At 38.7% G+C, this 22,270-nt stretch overlaps 1 protein-coding gene across 1 annotated transcript in view; it reads left to right on the plus strand.

The window, feature by feature from the left end:
- The window catches only part of SLX4IP (SLX4 interacting protein), a 187,602-nt gene that overhangs the window by 14,089 nt on the left and 151,243 nt on the right, over positions 1-22,270 (plus strand). The window contains exon 2 of the mRNA XM_033094499.1: positions 8,740-8,795. Within this exon, the coding sequence (XP_032950390.1) occupies positions 8,769-8,795 (27 nt within the window). The 5' untranslated portion in view covers positions 8,740-8,768. The remainder of the gene's footprint in view (positions 1-8,739; positions 8,796-22,270) is intronic.

Consider the following 22,270-nt stretch of genomic DNA (forward strand, 5'->3'; position numbering starts at 1 on the left):
GACCAGGAGGAGCAGCTGCCGGAGAGATGGACCCCCGTGGAGGGGTGGAAAGACGTGGACGGTTCCCCAACCAGCAGAGGCCGGAGAAAGCGAAGCTTATTGCGGCCCTGTGGGCTGGGAAGTGCTTGCTGAGGCAGCCCGGATGCAGGACTTGAGTCCCAGGAGGAAACGCTTGCTGAGTCCTCCTTGGGACATGAGGGTGAGGTCAAGGTTGTCCCTCACCCCAATGACAGCCCTGGCGAATGACTATGGACTATGGGGAATGGGCTCCATCCCTAATTTAATGGACCGCTTGACTGTTTGCTTGACTGTTTGGGAACGTACCACCATGTACTGGAACTGGTGGATGTTTGCTTTTGTGTCTTGACCCACCACCATCGAGAATATGTAAGCACCTTGACTGTGAGTCGCTGTTGTTCCAGCACGGTACCCTGAGAGGGTACCTCAGGGTACGCAGGATGACACCCCGCGTGACTCCCTCCATGACACATGGCGCAGCGAGTAGGGTCTCCCGCATGACACCCCACGTGACACCCCGCGTGACAGAAGGGCACACCTGTTTTGACGGCCCAGTTAGCAATTGACCTTGGCAGTTCTGTAGGTGACAGATGGTGCTAGTTTACCCTCAGTGAGCTGAAAAGACTCTTCTCTTGTCCTTGGTCCTCAGCTGTGAGACCCTGGCCTGTTCTCCCAAGTTCTCATTAGGGGAATAGATGCAGGGCTGGGAGTAGATGTTTTGTAAGGTCTCTTTTAGTCTTAAAATGACATTTTGAGGCTCCAAACATTGTGGAAACAAATGAAAAAATTATATACATTGAGAGGCAGAATGCCACATGGTATTTAAAAATGGATTAAAAATTAGCAAAATGTATTATACAGTTCCTTTTTCTCATGCAGCCTATTTTACATTAGCAGACCATGTTATTTTATATAAAAATAGATGCTTTTCAGTCCTGTATTCCTATAGAATACATTTTTGAAATTGGGCTTTGATGACACTTTTTGAAGAATCCAGTCCTTAAAAAAAGTAAATACAGTTGCTCTTTACCAATAAAAGGAAAAGGGGGAAAAAAGTGTTTTTAAAAAGGGTCTACTAAAACTTTATTGTAAGTTGAAAATGTAACCACTGTAATAAGGGTGTGGGGACAGAGCTAGGAGAGCAGTTTCCAGGCTCTTGGCCTCACGTGGAAAGGTGCTCACTCGAGTAGTAAATGGCCATCAGCTGTGGCTAGCTGGCTGTCAGCTGTAACCAGTGAGCCACTGGCCACTAACATAACTGCTGTGGCTAGGCTAGCAGCAAAAATGGGGGCTAGCAAGAAGATGGGGGCTGAGCTAGCAAGAGCGGATTGTAGAGAGGCGGATGCCGCCAGCAAGAATATAGTGGTATGACTCCCTTATCTGTGGCTCCGTGGGTGTTCCTTTTTGGCCTCACCATGTCCTGCGTTCTTGTGTGTGGAGCGGGACCAGAGACCCCGCATGACACCCTGCACGACAGGGTCATAGTCTACCCAACAGCAGGTATGTTCTGAAAGCCTTGCATGTGGTCCAGCTGCCTTCAGGAGAGGAAGGACATATGGGACAAGGAGTGCATAATTAAAAAATAATTAGATCACACATGCTTCAGCTTTGGTTGAAAAATCTTGCTGACAAAATTCCCTCCTCCCCTTCTGTTCAGCTGAAGGAACCACTTGAGTCTCCTCTAAGTACCCCAGTGAGGGACTCCCTAAATTCTTAGAAGAAGTTATTGAAGCCCAATTTAATATATATAAGGGGACTGATTTTATGTTTACCAGGCTCGAATAATATAATTTTAAGGATCTGTCTAAAGTTTTTGGACAACTTTTATAAATTGTTTTCAAATACGTGTTCCTGACTTCCAGGAACTTATTTTTTCCATTGACACCTGTGTCTGATAAATGGGCTTGCTAAGATGAACATAAATTTTTTTCTAAATCATATGCATTACATTATTCAGAGAATAGAAATGAATAATTAAAATGATTTAGAGTTTAGATAAAGATATTTTTGTCCATTTAAAAAATTAGAATCAAATGTTCAGATTTAAAAAAAATCATTATTGACTAGGTAATAGCAATTGTTACCATTCATTGAGGGCCTAGTGTTTATAAATGATTATATTGGGGGTTTTCACATTTACTTACTCTTTTCAGTGATTTTGAGTTGAGTATTACTATCTCTGTTCCATAAATAAATAATCTGGGACACAGAAATAAGTTATTTTTTCATAATAAAACCTATTGAGCACTTGACATGTGTCCATTCCTAATTGAGATGTGCTGGAAATACAAAATGCCCACCTAATTTCAAAGACTTAGCTAAACCACCAAGAGTGTAAATATTTTTATACTGATTACATGCTAAAATGATAATGTGTTGGATTTATCGGATTAAATAAAATATTAAAATTTCACCTGTTTATTCTTCATTAAATGCAGCTACTATAAAATTTAAAATGACATCTGTAGCTTGCATTGTATTTCTATTGGACAGTGTTGCTCTAATAGTGTCTGTGCACATGATTTAAACAGGCAGATAGTTACATGCACAAGGCTTGTGAATTATGGCATTCTTTTCATCCCATTCTTTCCTACATATCAGCTCTCTTTAACTTGCTATTAAGTTGGAGCAGAGTTTAGCACTGAAGAATTGGTTCCATATCACTAAATTACTTGCTGTATTTCTGCTTTATTATTACTGCGTGGTGATAATTGTTTTTTTCTTTAATTGGTTTTAGGCTTTGCTTCTGAAACATTCCTTTAACGTTAAAGGGAGCTTTTGCTTGATTTAACCCCTGTGCCCCTACCACATACATACACACACACATTTCCCATCTTTGCAATACTGTTGTAAATATAATATGAAAATAAGACCTAGCCGGACAATCAGCTCTAAAGCATTGTTTGGAGCAAAAATTAATACAAGACCCAGTATTATATTTATTATATTTGTTATATTTATTATATATTACATTATATTACATTACATTACATTATTATAAGACCCGGTCTTATTTTACTATATTTTACTTGTTTTATTATAAGACCGGGTCTTATATTAATTTTTGCTCCAAAAGACACATTAGAGCTGATTTTCCGGCTAGGTCTTATTTTCGGCGATACACGATATAATATTTAGGTCAAGGTCCAGTGTTATGATTAAATGCTAATTGTAACTGAGCTGTATATGAAGTACTCTTTACTTTTTATTTTCTGCAGTTTTTGTTTATCCTGGACTCAATAATTGCCTTGCTACTATTAAGTTGCTTAGCTTTTCATGCACTTGTCATAATTCTATCTCATAGTCTTTACCAGTTGTCTAAAATTCACCTGCATGCATGTAGACACTTCTGCAGATGCATCTCCTGGGTCCTTGCAACCTGCTCTGGCCTGCATTGATGTTTTTCTCCTGGTCAAGCCCATGGTCTCGTGCAGGGATCTGCTGTCACCGGATCCTGGGATTTCCTCTGTCTTTGCCCATCTGGGCCTTCTTGTTTCGTGTATCTTCCTCTCTCTCGTTTAATTTTCTCATTTTGGTGAAGCACATCTTCAGTAGCTTCCTGAGAAAGGGTGCCTGAGTCTTAAATTTTTTAAGACGTTGTATGTCTAAAATGTGTTCCTCCCTCATTTTTAAATGCAGTTGGAGGTTGGAAACAATTTTTTTTAGAAATTTGAAGATATTTCTTCAGTACTTTTTAGTCTCCCGAGTAGCTTTGGGTAGTTTGGAGCCAAATACTCTTTTATCACCACCTCCCTCTACTATACCCCGCCCCCACACTTTTTTAAGATTCTTTTTGTCATCAATGTCTGAAATTTTACTGTGATATATGCTCCAATATGGGTCTGTTTCTATATTAATTTTCATGTGTTGGTCCTCTAATACTGGTTCTTTAATTTTTAATTTATTCTCTTAATTTTCATCTTTTTTATTTTTGCTGAAGTTTCTGAATGACTTACTGAACTTGATCTGCCAGACCTATTAAGTTTTTGTATTTCTGCTGTCATAGTTTTAATTTGTTGTTTTTCAAAAGTTCCTTTTTTATTTATTGCTTTATGGATGTAATATCTTTTCTCTCTCTGATATTAACGATAGTTTCTTTAAAAAGTATTTCCTTTCCCCTGCATAGGCTTGGTTTCAACCAAGTAGTTTTCTTCTGTTTGATTTGCTTTCTTTCATGATAGAGTCTTTCCGTAGGTGGCAGGTAATTCCTGGTTGTTTACTTGTATTTGGCAGTGGGACATTAAAAAGATGGAAGTTAGGGGCAGATGGGTGGCTCAGTTGGTTAGAGCACGAGCTCTGGGCAACGGGGCTGCTGGTTCAATTCCCACGTGGGCCAGCGAGCTGCGCCCTCCACAACTAGAATGAAGTCAATGAGCTGCCGCTGAGCTCCCGGTTGGCCAGATGGCTCAGTTGGTTGGAGCGTGCGCTCTCAACCACAAGGTTGCCGGTTCACCTCTTGTAAGGGATGGTGGGCAGCACCCCCTGCAACTAACAACAGCGACTGGACCTGGAGCTGAGCTGCGCCTTCCACAACTAAGATTGAAAGGACAACAACTTGACTTGGATGGAGTTGATGAGTCCTGGGAAAAACACACCACTGTCCCCCAATAAAAAGTCCTGGAAATACACATTGTTCCCCAGTAAGGTCCTGTTCCCCTTCCCCAATAAAATCTTAAAAAAAAAAAGATGGAAGTTAGTTCTGCACATAGATATGGGGCTTGTGGGTGTGGGCTTCACTTCAGAGCCATCTGTGCAGGCTGTTTCCTTGGGGAACCCCTGATGTCAGTACTTTTAAACCTTGCCTTTTAGGTTAGTCCAGTTCCCCAACTGGGAAGGCTTCAGTCTCCTATTTGAAGAGGCAACATTTGTGAAGGTTCTCCAGAGAAACAGAACGAATAGAGTGTACACACACACACATATGGGTCTATCCATAATTGTCTGACCTTTCGTATATGCGTGTGTGTGTGTGTGTACATATTTAGTATAGGAATTGGCTCATGTGATTGTGGAAGCTGAGAAGTCTCATCTGCTCTTTGGGAGAACCAGGAAAGCCAATGTGTAATTCAGTCTGAGTCCAAAGGCCCAAGAACGAGGAGTGCCAATGTCTGAGCGCAGGATGAAGATGGATATCCCAACTCAGACAGATCAACAATCCATCCTTCCTTCACCTTTTTCTGTTGGGCCCTCAGCGGATTAAATGATGCCCACCCACATAGGGGAGGGCACCTGCTTTACTCAGTTTACTAATTCAAATACTGATTTCTTCCTTTAAGCATCCTGACAGACACAGCCAGAAATAATGTTTTACTAGTTATCTGGCCATTCCTTAGCCCACACAAGTTGATACATAAAATCAACCATCACAAAGGGCATGTAGACTCGAGAAGGTATCAGTCAATTTGTAAATATTCCCTTAATTTCTCTTTTTTCAGTAGGGTGAGGGTACACTGCACCTTATGCTGTGCCTGGTGTTTTCTAGATCAGAGATCCTCTAGCTTACCTTCTGCAGAAAATAATTCTCCAGGCTTCTGTAGTGGAGGGTGGGAGTGGGCAGTTGCCTGGCTGAGCACAGCAGAGGGGAGTAGAAGTGCTTGATTCCTTTTTATTGACAAATAACATTCCACTGTGTGTATACTCGTAAAAATTTTGTTTATCCATTCATCAGTGGGTGGACATTTGGATTGTTTGTTTTTTGGCTGTTACGAATAATGCTCCTATGAACATTACTATGTAAGTTTTTGTGTGGGTATATGTTTTTATTTTTCTTTGGTACATACCTAAGAATGGAAATGCTGGATCATATGACAGCTCTATGTTTATCTTTTTGAAGAACTGCCATACTGTTTTTCTAAAGCGGCTATAACATTTTACATTCCCACCGGCCATGTATGAGAGTTCTAATTTATCTTTGTCAGCACTTGTTATTGTTTGTCTTTTTCATTTTAGCCATCATAGTAGGTATAAAGTGGTATATCATTGTGGTTTTGATTTGCATTTCCTTGATGGCTAATAATGCTTAGCATCTCTTCATGTGCTTAATTAGCTGCTTGTATATCTTCTTTGGAGAAATATCTATTCAAATCCTTTTTCCATTTTTAAATTGGGTTTTTGTCTTTTTATTGTTGAGTTGTAAGAGGTGTTTATATATTCTGAACATGAGTCCCATATAAGATGTATGATTTACAGATATTTTCTACCATTCTGTGGGTTATGTTTTCACTTTCTTGGTGGTGCCCTTTGAAGCACAGAAGTTTTTAATTTTGATGAAATCTGACACCAATTTTGTCCTTTGTCATTTGTGCCTTTGGTGCTATATCTAAGAAATTATTGCAATGTTGCAAAAATTTACATCTGTGTTTTATAGTTTTAGCCATTACATTTAGGTCTTTCATCCATTTTGAGTTAATTTTTGTATATAATGTGATGTAAGGGTCCAGCTTTATTCTTTTGCATGTGGCTATCCAGTTGTCCCTGCACCATTTGTGGAAAAGACTATTTCCCCATTAAATTGACATGGCACGTTTGTTAAAAATCAATCAACCATAGCTGTAAGGATCTATTTTAGGACTCTCAATTTTATTTTGTTGATTTATGTGCCTGTCCTTATGCTAGTACTATTCTGTCTTGTTTGGTAAATAGTGAGCTTTGTAGTAAGTTTTCAAATGGGGAAGTATGAATTTTCCAACTTTGTTCTTCTTTTTCAAGATTGTTTGGCTATTCCAGATCCCTTGCATTTTCATATGAATTTTAGGATAAGCTTGCCAGCTTTTATAAAGAAGTCAGCTGGGTTTTTGAGAGAGATTGTGTTGAATCTGTAGATCCATTTGAGGATTACAACGTGTGACAATTAAATTGCCGAACTTGTTGCAATGATATTGCACATGTTTTTTGATATCAGAGGGATTATTCTTTATGAATTTGTACCAACTGGACAAACAGTTAACCAAGTTTACTATTTGGAAGTGCTGAAAAGGCCGCGTGAAAAAGTTAGACCACCTGAATTTTTCGCCAACAATTCATGGCTCTTGCATCATGACAATGCACCAGCTCTCATGGCATTGTCTGTGAAGGAGTTTTTAGCCAGTAAACAAATAACTGTATTGGAACGCCCTCCCTACTCACCTGATCTGGCCCCCAATGACTTCTTTCTTTACCTGAAGATAAAGGAAATATTGAAAGAAAGACAGATTGATGACATTCAGGACATCAAGAGTAATATGACAACAGCTCTGATAGCCATTCTAGAAAAAGAGTTCCAAAATTGCTTTGAAGGGTGGACTAGGCGCTGGCATCGGTGCATAGCTTCCCAAGGGGAGTACTTCGAAGGTGACTGTAGTGATATTCAGCAGTGAGGTGTGTAGCATTTTTCTAAGATGAGTTCGTGAACTTAATTGTCAGACCTTGTATTGCTATCTTTATACTATTAAGTCTTCCAATCCATGACATGGGATGTCTGTCCATTTACCTAAGACTTTAATTTATTTCAATAATATTTGATGGTTTTTGGTGTACAAATCTTGTCCTTTTGTTAAGTTTTTTGGAAGTATTCTTTTTGATGCTATTGTAAATGAAATTGTTTTCTTAATTTCATTTCAGGATTATTCATTGCTGGTATATAAAATATAGTTTATTTTTTAGTATTAATATTATATCTTACAACCTTGCTAAACTTGTTTATTCTAATATAAGAAAATGGCATTTATTAATAGATATAGTTTTACCTCTTCTTTTCCAATCTGGATGTCTTTTACCGTGTTTCCCCAAAATCATACCTAACCAGAAAATAAGCCCTAGCATGATTTTTCAGGATGACATCCCCTGAACATAAGCCCGAATGTGTCTTGGAGCAAAAATTAATGTAAGACCCAGTCTTATTTTCAGGGAAACACAGTATTTCTTTTTCTTGCCTAATTGCCCTGATTAGAACCTCTAATACAATGTTGAGTAGACGTGGCAAGAGCAAACATCTCATCCTTTCCTAATCTTAGGGGAGAAAACATTCAGTCTTTCACCACTGAGTATGATTTCAGCTGTGTGTTTTTCGTGGATGCTCTTTATCAGGGTGAGAATGTTCATTCTCTTCCTAGTGTGTTGGATTTTTTTTTTTTATCCAAGGTGGGTTTTCTTAATTTTTTAAATTTTTTTGAATTTGAGATGATCATGTGTTTGTTTTTTTTCTTTCAGTCTATTAATATAGTGTATTGTATTGATAAATTTTGAAATGTTAAACCAACCTTGTATTCCAGGGATAAATCTGACTTGGTCATGGTGTATAATCCTTTTTTTTTATGTGGCTAGATACGGTTTGTAGTATTTTGTTGAGGATTTTTGTGTCTTTATTCATAAGTGATATTGGTATGTAGTTTTCTTGTGATGTGTATTTTGTGTTGGTATCCGGATAATACTGGCCTCTTAGAATTATTTGAAGTTTTTCTTATGCTTCTGTTCTTTTAAAGGGTTTGAAAGATTGGTATTAATTCTTCTTTAAATGTTTGATAGGATACATCTGGGCCTGTGCTTTTCTGTGTGGGAAGTTTTAAAAGTACTAATTCAGTATAATATTTTTGTTAAGGCCAGTTATAAGAGAGCATCCATCTTGCAAAACCTATTGCTACTTGATTATTCAGCCAATCTTTCTCCCATGTAATATTCAAATAGAAAGAGATTTTGATATACCTATATAGAGATTTTGATACAACTTTCTTTTTTCTTCAATTAAAGGTCTGTAATTACTCCGGAATCAGTAAGCCATGGCATCAAAGAAATTTGCTGTTAAAGTAAGTAATGCTTAGTAGCCTTCTTTAAAATGATTAATCACTTTCTAATATATCTGAGTTCTATGTTAATTGAAAATAGAAGCTCTGAACTTTCCTTCTACTCTTTAAATTTGGTACTCTACTAAAAACTTTATGTAGGCAATTGAAAATTTTCATGTTAAGATGAGATGGGGGAGAAAATTAATAGTTCATATGGTTATGGGAGTTTCTTGCTTCAAGTCTTTTGTAAGATGACTTTTGGTCATAACATGGTCCTTAATTTTAAAAATTACCATTCATAGTGCATATCTATGAAATGATTTTTGATTCTGACAAAGCAGATAAAAATAAAGAAATAGGTATCAAATGTTGCACCTGGTGAATGGAGAGAGTCCTCTTGCCTGCTGCTCTCTTTTGCTTTCCTCCCACAACTGTGTCTTCTCTATCCCTTGCTGGTTGGAGCTGGGACCTTCTCAGGTGTGGAGGCACAGGAGGATCATATTTGAAGGAAGGAGATGGGAAGAACTGATCAATGAGTGTAAGGTTTAGGAAATGCTTTTATATATGTCAGCTGTTCTTTAGCACATTTTCTCTGTGCTAGTGTTATATTAAGTATGAATTCAAAACACCAAAATAGATAAATTAGTTAACCAGATCAGAAACTATTTAATATTGTAGTTGTATCTTTTTAGCATATCAGCTTTTTTAGATTTACAACATATTAATAAGTTTTATTGCTTACAGTTATTTCTTGTATCTGTATGTTATGTTTTGTAGTATTGCTTTCTGTGAGAGATTATAAGTGGTGAACTTTCACTGTTTGTGTAAAATGTATTTTGGTCTCTCTAGAAAGATATATATGATAGTTTGTTTCAGAATTCTAGGTGGAGCATTATTTTTCTTCAGCACTTTAGAGATATTTTTCCATTGTCTTCTGGAATCTGTTATTGCAACTGAGAAATGTTTTAATTATCAATTGATGCTTAAAACCGCCTTAAAATTTAGTGGCTTAAACATAAGCCATTTTATTCTTTCTCATGATTCTGTAACTTACCTGGTATCAGTTGGGTGGTTTCTCCTTTTGATATTAGCTGGAGCTACAATTATTTGGAGAATCAATTCAGCTAGAACATCAAAGACGACTATCAATATAGTCTGTCAATTGATACTTGCTAGGCTGTCACTTGATACTTGCTATGGTTGGAATCACGCCTGGGACTGTTAATTGTTGTCCTTCAAGTTCTCATGGGGCTACTCCCTACGGCTTGGGCTTCTGCTAATATGGCGGCTGAGGTTTGAGGCATAGTGTCCCAGAGTTGCAAGAACTCAAAAGAAGAAAGAATTGTAATTTGCCATCCTTTGAAGGCATCTCGAGATACAGACCTGTGTTTATTTACCTAGTGTGGAATGCAATATAAATCTTCATTTGGGAGATTCAGGACTTTCATCAGTTTTGGAAAATCTCAATCATTTTATCTTCTGGTCCCGCTCCTCTTTATTCTCTCCCTGCATAATTTCAGTTTCAGCCAAGTAGTAGAACTTGGAATTCTTACACGAAGTTTGCTGGATAGTCTCATATAATAGTTTCTTATGTGCTAGAGGGGTGGTATTAACTTGTCCGAGGCTGTCTTGCAGAGCTCCCCCAAAACTGGCGATGGTCCTGTAGGGCAGGCAGTCCTGGTCAACCATGAAGCTCGGACCCCGGTCTCTAATTATACCATGGGTGGATCTATTGATTTCCAAGCCATACACACCGATGTGGCAAATTCTGCTACCATATTTTCCCATCTCACAGTCAACCAGCAAGGCTTGGAACCTAGCTCTCAAATCATGCCAGTCAGGGAAGTTACCCCAACCATGAGTATCGAGTTAACAGATTACGGACAGAGACAGCATTCTAACACATTAAATGGAAGATTCTACACATCACCTGATTGTATTCCTGCCTCGGATCACACCGGCAAGGGGCCAGTGCTTCCCTCATCATGCAGTTTAAAAGCCCCGCAGCCCGATAACTGGGCTATCTTTCTGAATGTCTGATGTCCCACCCTGCCAGGTTGCTGTGCACTGCCATTGAGTGTCACGGTTAGCAGGGGACGTGCACATCTGCTGCAGCTGTCATTGTGTGCCTTCTCTGATGAAAGCTGCTCCTGTAGGCTTCTGTGAGTGCTGCATTGCCTTTTCCTGTTTCTCTTCACTTTATGTCTCTGTTGCATTCAGAGTGCTTTTTATCAGATCTTTTTCAGTTCATTAAAATCTTCTCATCTTTATTTAATCAGCTGTTTAATCTGCATTTCATCTATTCTTTAACATGTTTATTTTTAGTGACTACATTTTACATTTCAGAATTATTAAATTAAATTAAATTAAATTAAAAATTTATTTCTTTTTTTTTAAAATTCAAATTCTATCAGTTCTTTTTATATATATTTGTCCTATTTTTTCAACATATTTTCATTTCCTCCTTTTATCACCTTCATAATTTTAAAGCAATTTATTTCATAGTTTGTTTTAGATTGTTCTGTTATTTCCACTATTATTTACTAAGTGTGAAATAAATTGATCATTAAAATTGCTGGATTGTTTATGTGTGTAATTTTTAATTGTGCTCTCATTGTTAGTCACATCCTACACACACAAATGCACACCCACACGGAAAGACCGATGAGCCCTGCAGAGCAGTTGAGCAGTTTTAAGTTTACTTCTGCTGGAGCCATTGGCATTTCAGTGGTTTTGGACCAGGTTTTATATTAATTTTATGGCTTGGGATTCCACCACCTTGTGGGTAGTATAACTTTGCAACCCACAACAGAGTCTGGCACAGGTTGGTGTTTTTAGTATTTTCCAGTATTATCCTTGCTGTTCTCTTTCCCATTTCCCTCCGAAGGCCCTGGATAGATGGCAAGCTTCCATGTTGCTTTCCTTGGTCAGCAAGCAGAGATTATTTTTTTTTAGTTGCATTTTCATGAAAGCTGCAGTTTCTCAAGAGAATAAAATGAAAAAGCTCTATTGACTATTTCCTGTTCTAAGAAATTATGGACAAACTTACCCATATGAACCAGGGAGTATTATATAAGGATGTCTGCAAATCAAGTATTTATTTGTGTGTCAAGCATTGTATAAAGAACTGCAAGATGAAGTTCTTCACGACTCTGGGCTTAGCTGGAATGAGTGCATTGTCAGCTCCCTTTTCTCTTCTACCCCTTTTGGGCATTAGGATACCAGCTCTCGGCTATCCTGGCTCCAAAGTATTCTGATAGCCAGGCTTGAATCTTCCAAATGGATGATTATTTTTACCTCAGCTTTATTGAGATATAATTGACACATTAGCATTGTGTGACTTCAAGGTGTACAATGTGATGATTTGATAAACGTAAATATGATGAATTGTTTGCTGCAATAAGGTTAACATATCCTTTACCTCACATAATTACCATTTTGTTATGCTGGGAACAATAAAACTCTACTCTCATAGCAACTCTCATGTGTGACAGTTAAGTTCACAAACTTGTTGCAATGATGTCGCTAACCTTTTTTTATATAAGAGGGATTACTCATTATGAATTTGTACCAACTGGACAGTTAGCCAAGTTTACTATTTGGAAGTGCTGAAAAAGCTGTGTGAAAAGTTAGACGACCTGAACTTTTTATCAACAATTCATGGCTCTTGAATCCCGACAATGCACCAGGTCACACAGTACTGTCTGTCAGGGAGTTTTTAACCAGTAAACAAATAACTGTGTTGGAACACCCTCCCTACTTGCCTGATCTGGCCCCCTTTATCTTTCTTTTCCTGAAGATAAAGGAAATATTGAAAGGAAGACATTTTGATGACATTCAGGACATCAAGGGTAATACGACGACAGCTCTGATGGCCATTCCAGAAAGAGTTCCAAAATTGCTTTGAAGGGTGGACTAGGCGCTGGCATCGGTGCATAGCTTCCCAAGGGGAGTACTTTGAAGGTGACCGTAGTGATATTCAGCAATGAGTTGTGTAGCACTTTCTCCAGGATAAGTTTGCGAACTTAATTGTCAGACTGTGTAGTCACCACGTTATACCTTTAGATTCCCCCAAACTTATTTTATAACTGGAAGTTTGTGTCCTTCAACCAACATGTCCTCATTTCCCTCACTGCTTATCCCATGCCAACCAGCATTCTACTCTGTTTCTATTAGAGTCCATGTATAAGTGACATCATACAGTATTTGTCTTATTGTCTGACTTTTCACTTAGCATAATGGCCTCAAAGTCTGTCAGTGTTGTTGCAAATGACAGGATTTTCTTCTTTTTTATGGCTGAATAATACTGTATATATACAGAGAGTGCCAAAAAAAATGTATATACATTTTAAGAAAGGAAAAAACAAAACTGTATTAAAATTGTAATATTCAATATATACCAATAACAAAAGATGAATGCAAGTCGTGTGTGTACATTTATTTTGGCACCTCCGGTATACCACATTTTCTTTATCCATTCATCCATTGATAGATACTTAAGTTCTTTCCATGTCTTGGCTACTGTGAATGCTACAATGAACATAGGAATGCAAGTATCTCTTCAAGAGAGTGATTTTATCTCCTTTGGATATATACCCAGATGTGAGATTGCTGGATCATATGATAGTTTTAGTTTTAATTTTTTGAGGAACCACCATACTGTTTTCCATAGTAGCTGTAACATATTTATGTTCCCACCAGCCCCACACTAACCAGGGTTCCCTTTTCCCCACATCCTCTCCAGCATTTTTTGTCTCTCTCTCTCTTTTTCTTTAAAACATAACCACAAATTTATTAGAACAACACACATTTATTATCTCACAGTTTTTGTAGGTCAAGAGTTTGGGCACAGCTTATCAGGACCTTCTACTTCATGGTCTCTCACCAGGGTGCAGTCTCACCTCAAAGCTTGATTGCAGAAGGATCCATTTCCAAGGTCATGTGGTTGTTTGCAGAATTTAATTTCTTGTGGGTTGTTGTACTGAAGGCCTTAATTTTTTGCTGGCTGTTGGCCACCTGATGCCCTCAGTTCCTTGCCATGTGGGTCTCTCCATACAGCAGCTCACAACATAGTAGTTTGCTCCATCAAAGCCAAGAGACAGTTGGCTGGCAAGATAAAAGTTATACTCTCTTGTAACATTATGATGGAAGTGGTGTAGCATCACCCCTGCCAAATTCTATTGGTTATAATTAATTCACAGGTCCCTCCCACATTCACTGTGTGAATTGGTGAGACTGTGAAGGGATTGAGTGGAGGAATGTAGTGTTCTGACTTAAAAGTTTTAATGTTATCACTCTAGATGCTTTATGAAGAAGCAGGTTAGAACAGGAATATGGTTTTTTTTGTTTTGTTTTTTAGGTTTGTTAGAGAGTATGGGAACAATTTAGTGATAGGAACATGGGAAACTAAATGAAAAAAGAATGATGTAACCCTTAACTGAGCAAACAAAAGGCTGTGTAAGATAGGAAAGTAAGCGTTGTATGCTACATGTCTCAGCTTTGAGCAAAGGGTATATTTCATATATTGTTAACTCTAAATTTTGGAAGACTAGGGAAGGAGATGTGTGGGACGGTAGGTTGTAAGCATTACCTCATTTTCAATAGAATGTATGTAAAACTGAAATAATAAGAAATTGTAGTATAAACATAGTATTTAGAAATGTGATGGTGAATACCAGATCAAATAGCTGAAGTTTTCAGTGTTGTACCTGGTGAGAGTTGGGGTAGGGGTTGTAGCCGGATGGGGCAGAAGAGGCCTGTTTTTGATATGTCATTTTAATCTGTGCATATGTATTACTATGATAAAAAATTAAATGGATAAATAAAATTTAAGAATTAACATGCAAATTTTCATATAGATGCATCTATTTTTGACTATCTGGGTTGAAAAATACTTGGATAGAGCATGGTTTTCAACATAACAGAAAACCAGATGAGCAGCACCTATTTGTCTGTTGTATCTCAGTTGTTTAATCTCTGATTTTTCCATGGAATGGCATTTATTATCTATGCAAACATCTTATCCTTCTTCAAGTGTAGAAAGGTCTTCTGACCTTCATGAAAGAGGCTTTTTTTTTTTTAACTGCTGCGGCTCTTGCCTTGAACTCTTGTAGGCCAGAATTCCAGGAAATGGCAGCAGTGGGTGAGGTGAGAGAGTCCTTGGAACACAGCTTTCAGGGTCTCTTGACTTCTGGGCCACTGAAGCTTGTGATAGGGAGATATGCCTTATACATACTTTAGTGATTCCTTTCTCAGTTGAAAGTAATGGTGACGGAAGACAGATGTCTCCCCAAGTCTCCTTAGTGATCTTAATTTTAGCTCTGCACCCACCCCAGTGTTTTAGATTTTCCAAAATTATAAGTTTTTTGGGGGCCAAGGTCAGCTGCTTATTTTGTAAATGAAGTTTTATTGGAACATAGCTACTCCATTTGTTTAGGTATTGTCGCTGGCTGCTTTTTTATGCTACAGTGGCAGAGTTGAATAGTTGCAACAAAGACCTCATTGCCTGCCAAGTCTGAAATATTTATATGTTTATAAATGCTGATTTGGGTATATAAATATCTAAAAGCACATCTCTATTCCTGCTAGCCACATTTCAGGTGCTCAGGTGGCACACAGGGCTAGTAGCAGCTTTATTGGACATCACAATCGGACATCATATTACCTTGCATCCTTCTGTACGCCTGCCTCCTTGCATCCTGTCAGAGAAAACATTCAACGAAGTCACCTTGGGTTAAACCGGCTGCAAGGGTGGGTCAATTAGCAAAGCCCAGGCAAGGCTGTTTCCTTTTCAAGTGGAAGCAAGAAATAGACATGGACATATAATGGTATTAATCATGGACTTTTCATCCATTAAAAGATAAAGTTTTAGTAAAAAGAAAATAAATTTGAATAATAAATAATTGTTAAAAGTGTCAAATCAATATGCATGGTGTGTACCTCTGAAAAGTTTATGAGTCCAACCTTTAAAGTTATTTTTAAAAGTATGTAATGTTGCCAGGTTTTGCTCTTATGACTTAAAATTTCAACTTGGGTTCCAGTAAAGCAGCAATATGAAAGGTTCTTAGCTTATTGTCTCCTTTGCTTCCTGCATCCGTTTTCTTGGATTAGTTAGGTATTACACCAAAGTCTAGAATTCTTTTGGCTACAAAGCTTGTTCTGCTGCTTCCCCTCCCCCCGGCCCACTTTATTGTGGGTGGGAAAATTTTTGTTGGGAGGGCTTGATTAATTAGAAGGGATTCCTGTCTTCCCTAGATGTGGCAGCTTGGGAAGATTACAGAGCCTGGTTTGGTGACAGGCCAATCTGTATTTAAGGAGAAACTCGGACCAGCCAGATTTCCCTGGAATGTGGATCTGGCTTTGTCTTCTTCCACAGGGAATGTGTAATGACCCCCTCCGCCTCTTTCCCACCCATTCCAGGAGACTTAAAGCTTTAACTTTTGCTGTTGATAGTTGTTCACTTTTTATTAGGGGGGTGGGGAGTAAGACAGGGTGGGGAGCTGAATTTTTGGGGTAGGAAGGGTGAGTCATTTTCTAAATCTAAAATAACAGGATTAAGATTTTATTAATGTTAATGAGGAGAGATTTTACTTTTTAAAAATCTTGAATCTTTATTATTTATGTTTTCTTTCCACTACTTTGTAGCAATTATAGTTTTATGTTCTACTCTGAATTTCAGTTAACCTTAGTCTTTGCATTCCTTAGAACAACCACAGAAAGAGAAATATGCCCAAGAATTGACAATAATTTCCCCTTTATAGTAAAAGTACAAGTGAAGAGCAATGCTTTGAACTTCCATGGAAAGAAAGTTGAATAGCAAATTGGCTTTTGTCTCACTGGTTTGCCTCAATGAATAACTTCAATTCTGTGTCCTAGGTTTTTCAGTTACCTAAAGGGGAATGTGGTACTGCCTTTGGCATCAGGGCTCATTTGAAAATAGATGCATTGATTCTGTGTATTAATTGAAAAACAGACTTATGCAAATATCTTCTATCAGTTGAGCTCTAGTTTTAAGGAAGAATTAAACTGAAGTGTCCTAACAAAATAAATCACAAAAAGTTTAAATGGTTACATTTTTTTACTAGCAATGAATTTGAGGAGTGTGCAACCTTTATCCTTAACAATGTTTTTACAAAGGATTTGTCTTTGTGAATTTTTTCAGAGTGAAAGAAGTACCTCTGTATTTATTTTCCTGGTAGTTAAACTCTTCATATTCCAGTTGCTTCTTAATTCTGTCTATTCCTTGGGGGAGCTTTAAATTTTAAAGACATGTAGGATCAGTAAGAGTGTGCCTAGTGGTTGATGACATGCTCAGACTAAAGTAGGCTGCTGTTTCTTCCCCATTGCATATTATCTGTTCTGTTACATTGTGCATGCTGGAAACTATTCAACTAAATGTGTGCTGATTATGTGATAGAATAAAAATAAAATTCATGAAAGTTCACCAACAGTTACCCAGTTAATTCTGCCTCAGGCTTAAAGCTTTTAGATACCGTCTCACTCAATAGAGCATTTGCTCTGAGTGTTGATGACTTTGAAATAAAGTTCTTGTTGGACCTGAAATGCAACTTCCTTTTCCAAGAGCTTTCTCTGCCTTTCTGGCCAGACACCCAATTTTCTGGGCTTCATTTTCCCAGTTCTTTCCCATGTGTATAAGCTCATCTATTCTTTTTTTATTTTTGGATGATTAGAAAGTGTTTAGGTACAGTCCTGGCTTTTCATCCTGTTTTCAGTTTTAAATTGTCACCTGCCACCATGAAGTCTCTGCCAAAATTGATCTCCAAAACCTCAAACTAAGAATTCGTTGCACTTTTCTTCTAAACTCACTTTTGCTTTGAACGTCCCTGGTGCTGCCCTCTCACATCCTGAGCTTGCCAGATTATGATGTATCTTTGTTCTTGATTCATAATCGCCTATTGAATGCATCCACCCTCTGTAGAGTATCTTGGACTTGCTGTATTTCTCTTTTCTTACAAATTCAGCCTTTATTATCCCTCTTATTTGTATTTCTGCATTAATCTCTGTGCCTTTCTTGTCCTGCCATTCCAGTTCATCTAGACAAGTGTCAGGAGAACACCATTTTCATCGTTACTTCCTTGCTTAGGGGGGATCAGAGTAATTCCTTTTGTTTAATCAGATCTAATGTAAACTGTTCAGCTAGATTTAAAGCACTCTGATAACTACTCTCCCCTTCCTCTTGAACTTTGATCCATGGTTTTATCATGGAACTTTCGAACATGGTCCACTTAGTCTCTGCCCATCAGCTTTGTACAGGCTTGACCAATGACTTGCTTTTCCTTTGACGCACAATCCAGACTTTTCCCACATTGATTACCCTCTCACTTTGTTCCTTTGACCACTATATGCTGCTTATATTGCATGATATATATACATGTACATAGTTTTACAACATACTATCCCAGCCACGTTCCCTGAGAAAAAGGACCTGTGCTCTGCTTCTTTTGTATCCACACAGACCTTGAGGAATCTGGAGCATTTCTGAGGTGCCCAGTACCCCTCACTTTCCTTATTACAAAGATGAGAAGTTTCTTCCCTCATTGCTCATGGAGAAGAGGGAAGTCACTCAATCTTGGAGATGTTGCTTGCTTCTTTTTTCAGTTCCAGACAGAGAATGTTGTAATCTTCAATTTGTGGTACATTTAAAAAAAAAAAAAAATCATCTCAACCTATTTCTCCTTTTAGGAGTCTACGGTTCCACTTTGAAAATATTTTAACTAATTATTTTAAAAACAGCTTCTGTTAGTAGCCAAAATGACAGTGAGTAATGTTTACTTCTATTTGTCCTTTAGGAAAGTAAATTATTTCAGTGTAATAATGTTAATTATATTTTATTTTAAGTAACACCTTAGTGTTAGACCTTATATTTTTTTCCAACATACATGTGCTTTGTATGTTATTATTCTAGTGTAAAAACATCATTCTTAGTAGAAGAGTAGACTCACAATCTCTTACAGATAGGAGAACTCAGTGAGTTCCTTGGATTCTCTCTGAGTGCGGTAGAGGGCATCATTGTCCCATGTTTTGTAAAGTAGCTGCAGACATTGTGATCCAAGGAAGCATAGCAACTAAAGTGCTTTCAAAATCGCTGCCTCATTCCTAAATTATCCTGACATCCTAAATGTCTGTGTTTGTTGGCCTGGGAGTTGTGTGCATGCTCTCATCCACAGCCTGTTATGCCTGTGGATATTTAGATTGCTATGTCTTACAGTTCTCCTCACCAGGAAACGAGACCATTCACTGCCGCAGGAGAAAACAGTCACAACAACCCAAACTATCTAAAGTGGGCTGAGAGAAAGCATTCTCAGAGTGACACAAGACTGTCTCTGGCATGCTTCTTTTCCCAATTCAGGAACTGAAAGTAATGGGCTGAGAGTAAGGATCCCCTTTGTCCTGGGGAAGCTTTGGGACCCCAGCCCAGCCCTGGTTCTAGCAGTGAAGGCTGGAGGGGTTCCACTGGGAATGGGACAAAGCCCTTGCAGTCACAGTGTCAGTACAGTAACTGCTCTTTTGCCTCACTTTTGCTTATTGTTATCATTACTGTTAGTTTGGAGGATGCTTGGTTGAGGAATCAAGAGGTGGGTGGGGACTGACAGCGTTCTTGCATTGTGCAATCCCTGGGAATTCCATAGAAATGACATTCCAGTGAAATAGCCTGTATGCGCAGCAATCCAGTCATTAGCTAAATAATGTAAAAAGATGCAGTGTCCACTTACACTGTCCTTTAAATACTTCTCTGGTATTAACCTCTTGGAATATCCGTGATTGAGTAATATAGAAAGCTACGCCACTGTGTGTGTGTGTGAGACTGTTACATGTGAGGAACATGTGACAATAATTTCTTGATTTTCAGACTATCAGAAAAATCAAATAATGGATTTTAATAGTGACCCTACACACTCACATAGGCACATGCTGTATTTTGCTAGTATGATCTCAGGTGATGAAGAATGTTAATGCTATTTGGTTCATAAAGCTATAGTGACATATAGATTCTGGCAAGGCATGTGCCAGGTCTAGCATCCCAGTTCTCATTATCTGAAAAATTCGCTATCTATTTATTGAAAAAAATCCACATATAAGTGGACCGGCAAAGTTCAAACCCATGTTGTTCAAGCGTCAACTGAAGGGACTGATGGGTAGGTCAGTTGGTTAGAGCGCAAGCTCTGGGCAACAGGGCTGCCAGTTCGATTCCCACATGGGCCAGCGAGGTGCGCCCTCCACAGCTAGAATGAAGTCAATGAGCTGCCACTGAGCTCCCAGGTGGCCAGATGACTCAGTTGGTTGGAGCACGTGCTCTCAACCACAAGGTTGCCGGTTCGATTCCCGCAAGGGATGGTGGGCTGTGCCCCCTGCAACTAACAACGGTGACTGGACCTGGAGCTGAACTGTGCTCTCCACAGCTATGATTGAAAGGACAACAACTTGACTTGGATGGAGCTGATGAGTCCTGGGAAAAACACACCACTGTTCCCCAATAAAAAGTTCTGGAAATACACACTGTTCCCCTTCCCCGATTTAAAAAAAAAAAAAAAAATCTGGAAAAAAAAAAGTCAACTGGATATTTTTCAGATCAATATTGAGATCAGGTATAATTCTAAATTTCTATGATTCATGTTGCCCTAGGTTATTTTATAGTACTTTTAACAATTATATTATCAGGTTTTTTGAGGAAAGGATTCTAGAAGATGATATTAGCATCAGACTTTTAATAAGGTTTTCTGAATTTATGTGGTTTCACTTGTGAAAATTGTATGACTTTGGGTGAATCCTGTTAGCTCTCTGAGCATCCATTTCTTCAATGGTAACACTATATATATGTTTGACAAGGTCTTTTGTGGGTAGCAGATTAATAATAAAAAACATGGTCCTGTGAATGTGTTTGGGAAAATAACATGCTTGTAATGGGCCTTCAGTAATTATTTTACGGTGACATTCTGTATAGATTTAGAGGGAATTGGCCTTGGCGTCTTATTTGTTCCTGGTCTCATAATTCTTTGGAGTGAGGACTAGTTTAATTATTTTAATATTTGAGGTGTCAGTTAGCAAATCCTCATTTATCCCAGGCATGCAAGGCCCTGGGTTAGGCACTAGAGACACAGACAAGGCTGATGATCACCTGTCCCTCTCCTTGGGGGTATTTGCAATGGGAAATTAAAGTATCACACTTTAAATAGCAGTAGGCTAGTGGAACACAGAGATGCCAGAGTGCCCTGCATAGCTGAGTCATGAACAAATGCGTGCAGCAATTTTGTTCACATCTGTTTCTGAATGGGCTATTATGGCAAAACCACAGGCCACTCAGTCTGTTGGGTGCCCTATTTGTGTGTCACTTTACATGATGCACTACAGTGGCAGGTGGTCGGGGCTAGAAGTCAGGGGTTAGATGTGAGTCCTTGCTATTGATTCGTGACAATGGACAGGCCAGTTAACCTCTTGTTTCCCTTATCTATGTCTTTGTAACCAACCAGGCCCCAACTTTTTATAATTCCATGGGTCAGAAAATCCAGCTAGGAAGTTTTTCTGCTTTACATGGCATTGGCTGGGGTCAGTCACTTGGATGCATTCAGATCCCGACTCGGCTAGAGCTCTCAAGAAGGTTTCACTCACATGTTCGGTTCTTCTCCACGATGTCTGTCTTCACAGGGTATCTTGTCATTCAGTAGTCTAACTTGAGCGCCCTTTCAGGATGATGACTGGCTTCCTCAGAGAATGACAGTAGAAGCTGCCAGGCTTCCTGAGGGCTGCGTCTGGAACTGGCAAACTGTTTCTTCCACCATACCACGTGTGACGATTAAGTTCGTGAACTTGCCACCGTGCACTTACATTGGCAGCACTGTACAAACAGCTCGGTAAGGTTTCATAACCTTGATATATCAGTGTCTCACAGCTGTGTTCGGGTTGACGTGCGGTGGTGTCTTGCTGAGTGGCGTTCATTATTGTTCTGAGTTTTTGTGTGCCGTCGCGAGAATGTCTGAGCTTGAATTAGAGCAATGAAAAAACATTAAATTTCTGTGAAACTTGGCAAGAGTGGAAGTGAAATCAGGGACATACTAGTCCACGTTTATGAGGATAATGCCGTGAAGAAAACAGTGTACAAATGGATTAAACGTTTTTCTGAGGGGAGAGAACGCGTCACTGATGAAGAGAGGTCAGGACAGCTAGTAGCAAGCAGAACTGATGAAAACATTAAAAAATTTGTCGAATTGTGCGTCACAATCGTCGGCTGACTGTGAGAAGCATAGCAGACCAAGTAAACATCGATATAGAAACAGGAAAATCTTAACTGAAAATCTTGGCATGAGAAAGGTGTGTGCAAAAATGGTCTTCAGGAAGGAGCTCACCGATGAACAAAAGCAAAGGAGAGTCAAAGTTTGCTAAGACCTTTTGGAGATGCAAGATGATGTTTTGGGCCGTGTTATCACTGGTCGTGAAACATGGGTGTACCAATACGACCCTGAAACAAAGCGTCAAAGTGC

Source organism: Rhinolophus ferrumequinum, chromosome 23, assembly GCF_004115265.2.
Source record: "Rhinolophus ferrumequinum isolate MPI-CBG mRhiFer1 chromosome 23, mRhiFer1_v1.p, whole genome shotgun sequence".
Lineage (NCBI taxonomy): Eukaryota > Metazoa > Chordata > Mammalia > Chiroptera > Rhinolophidae > Rhinolophus > Rhinolophus ferrumequinum.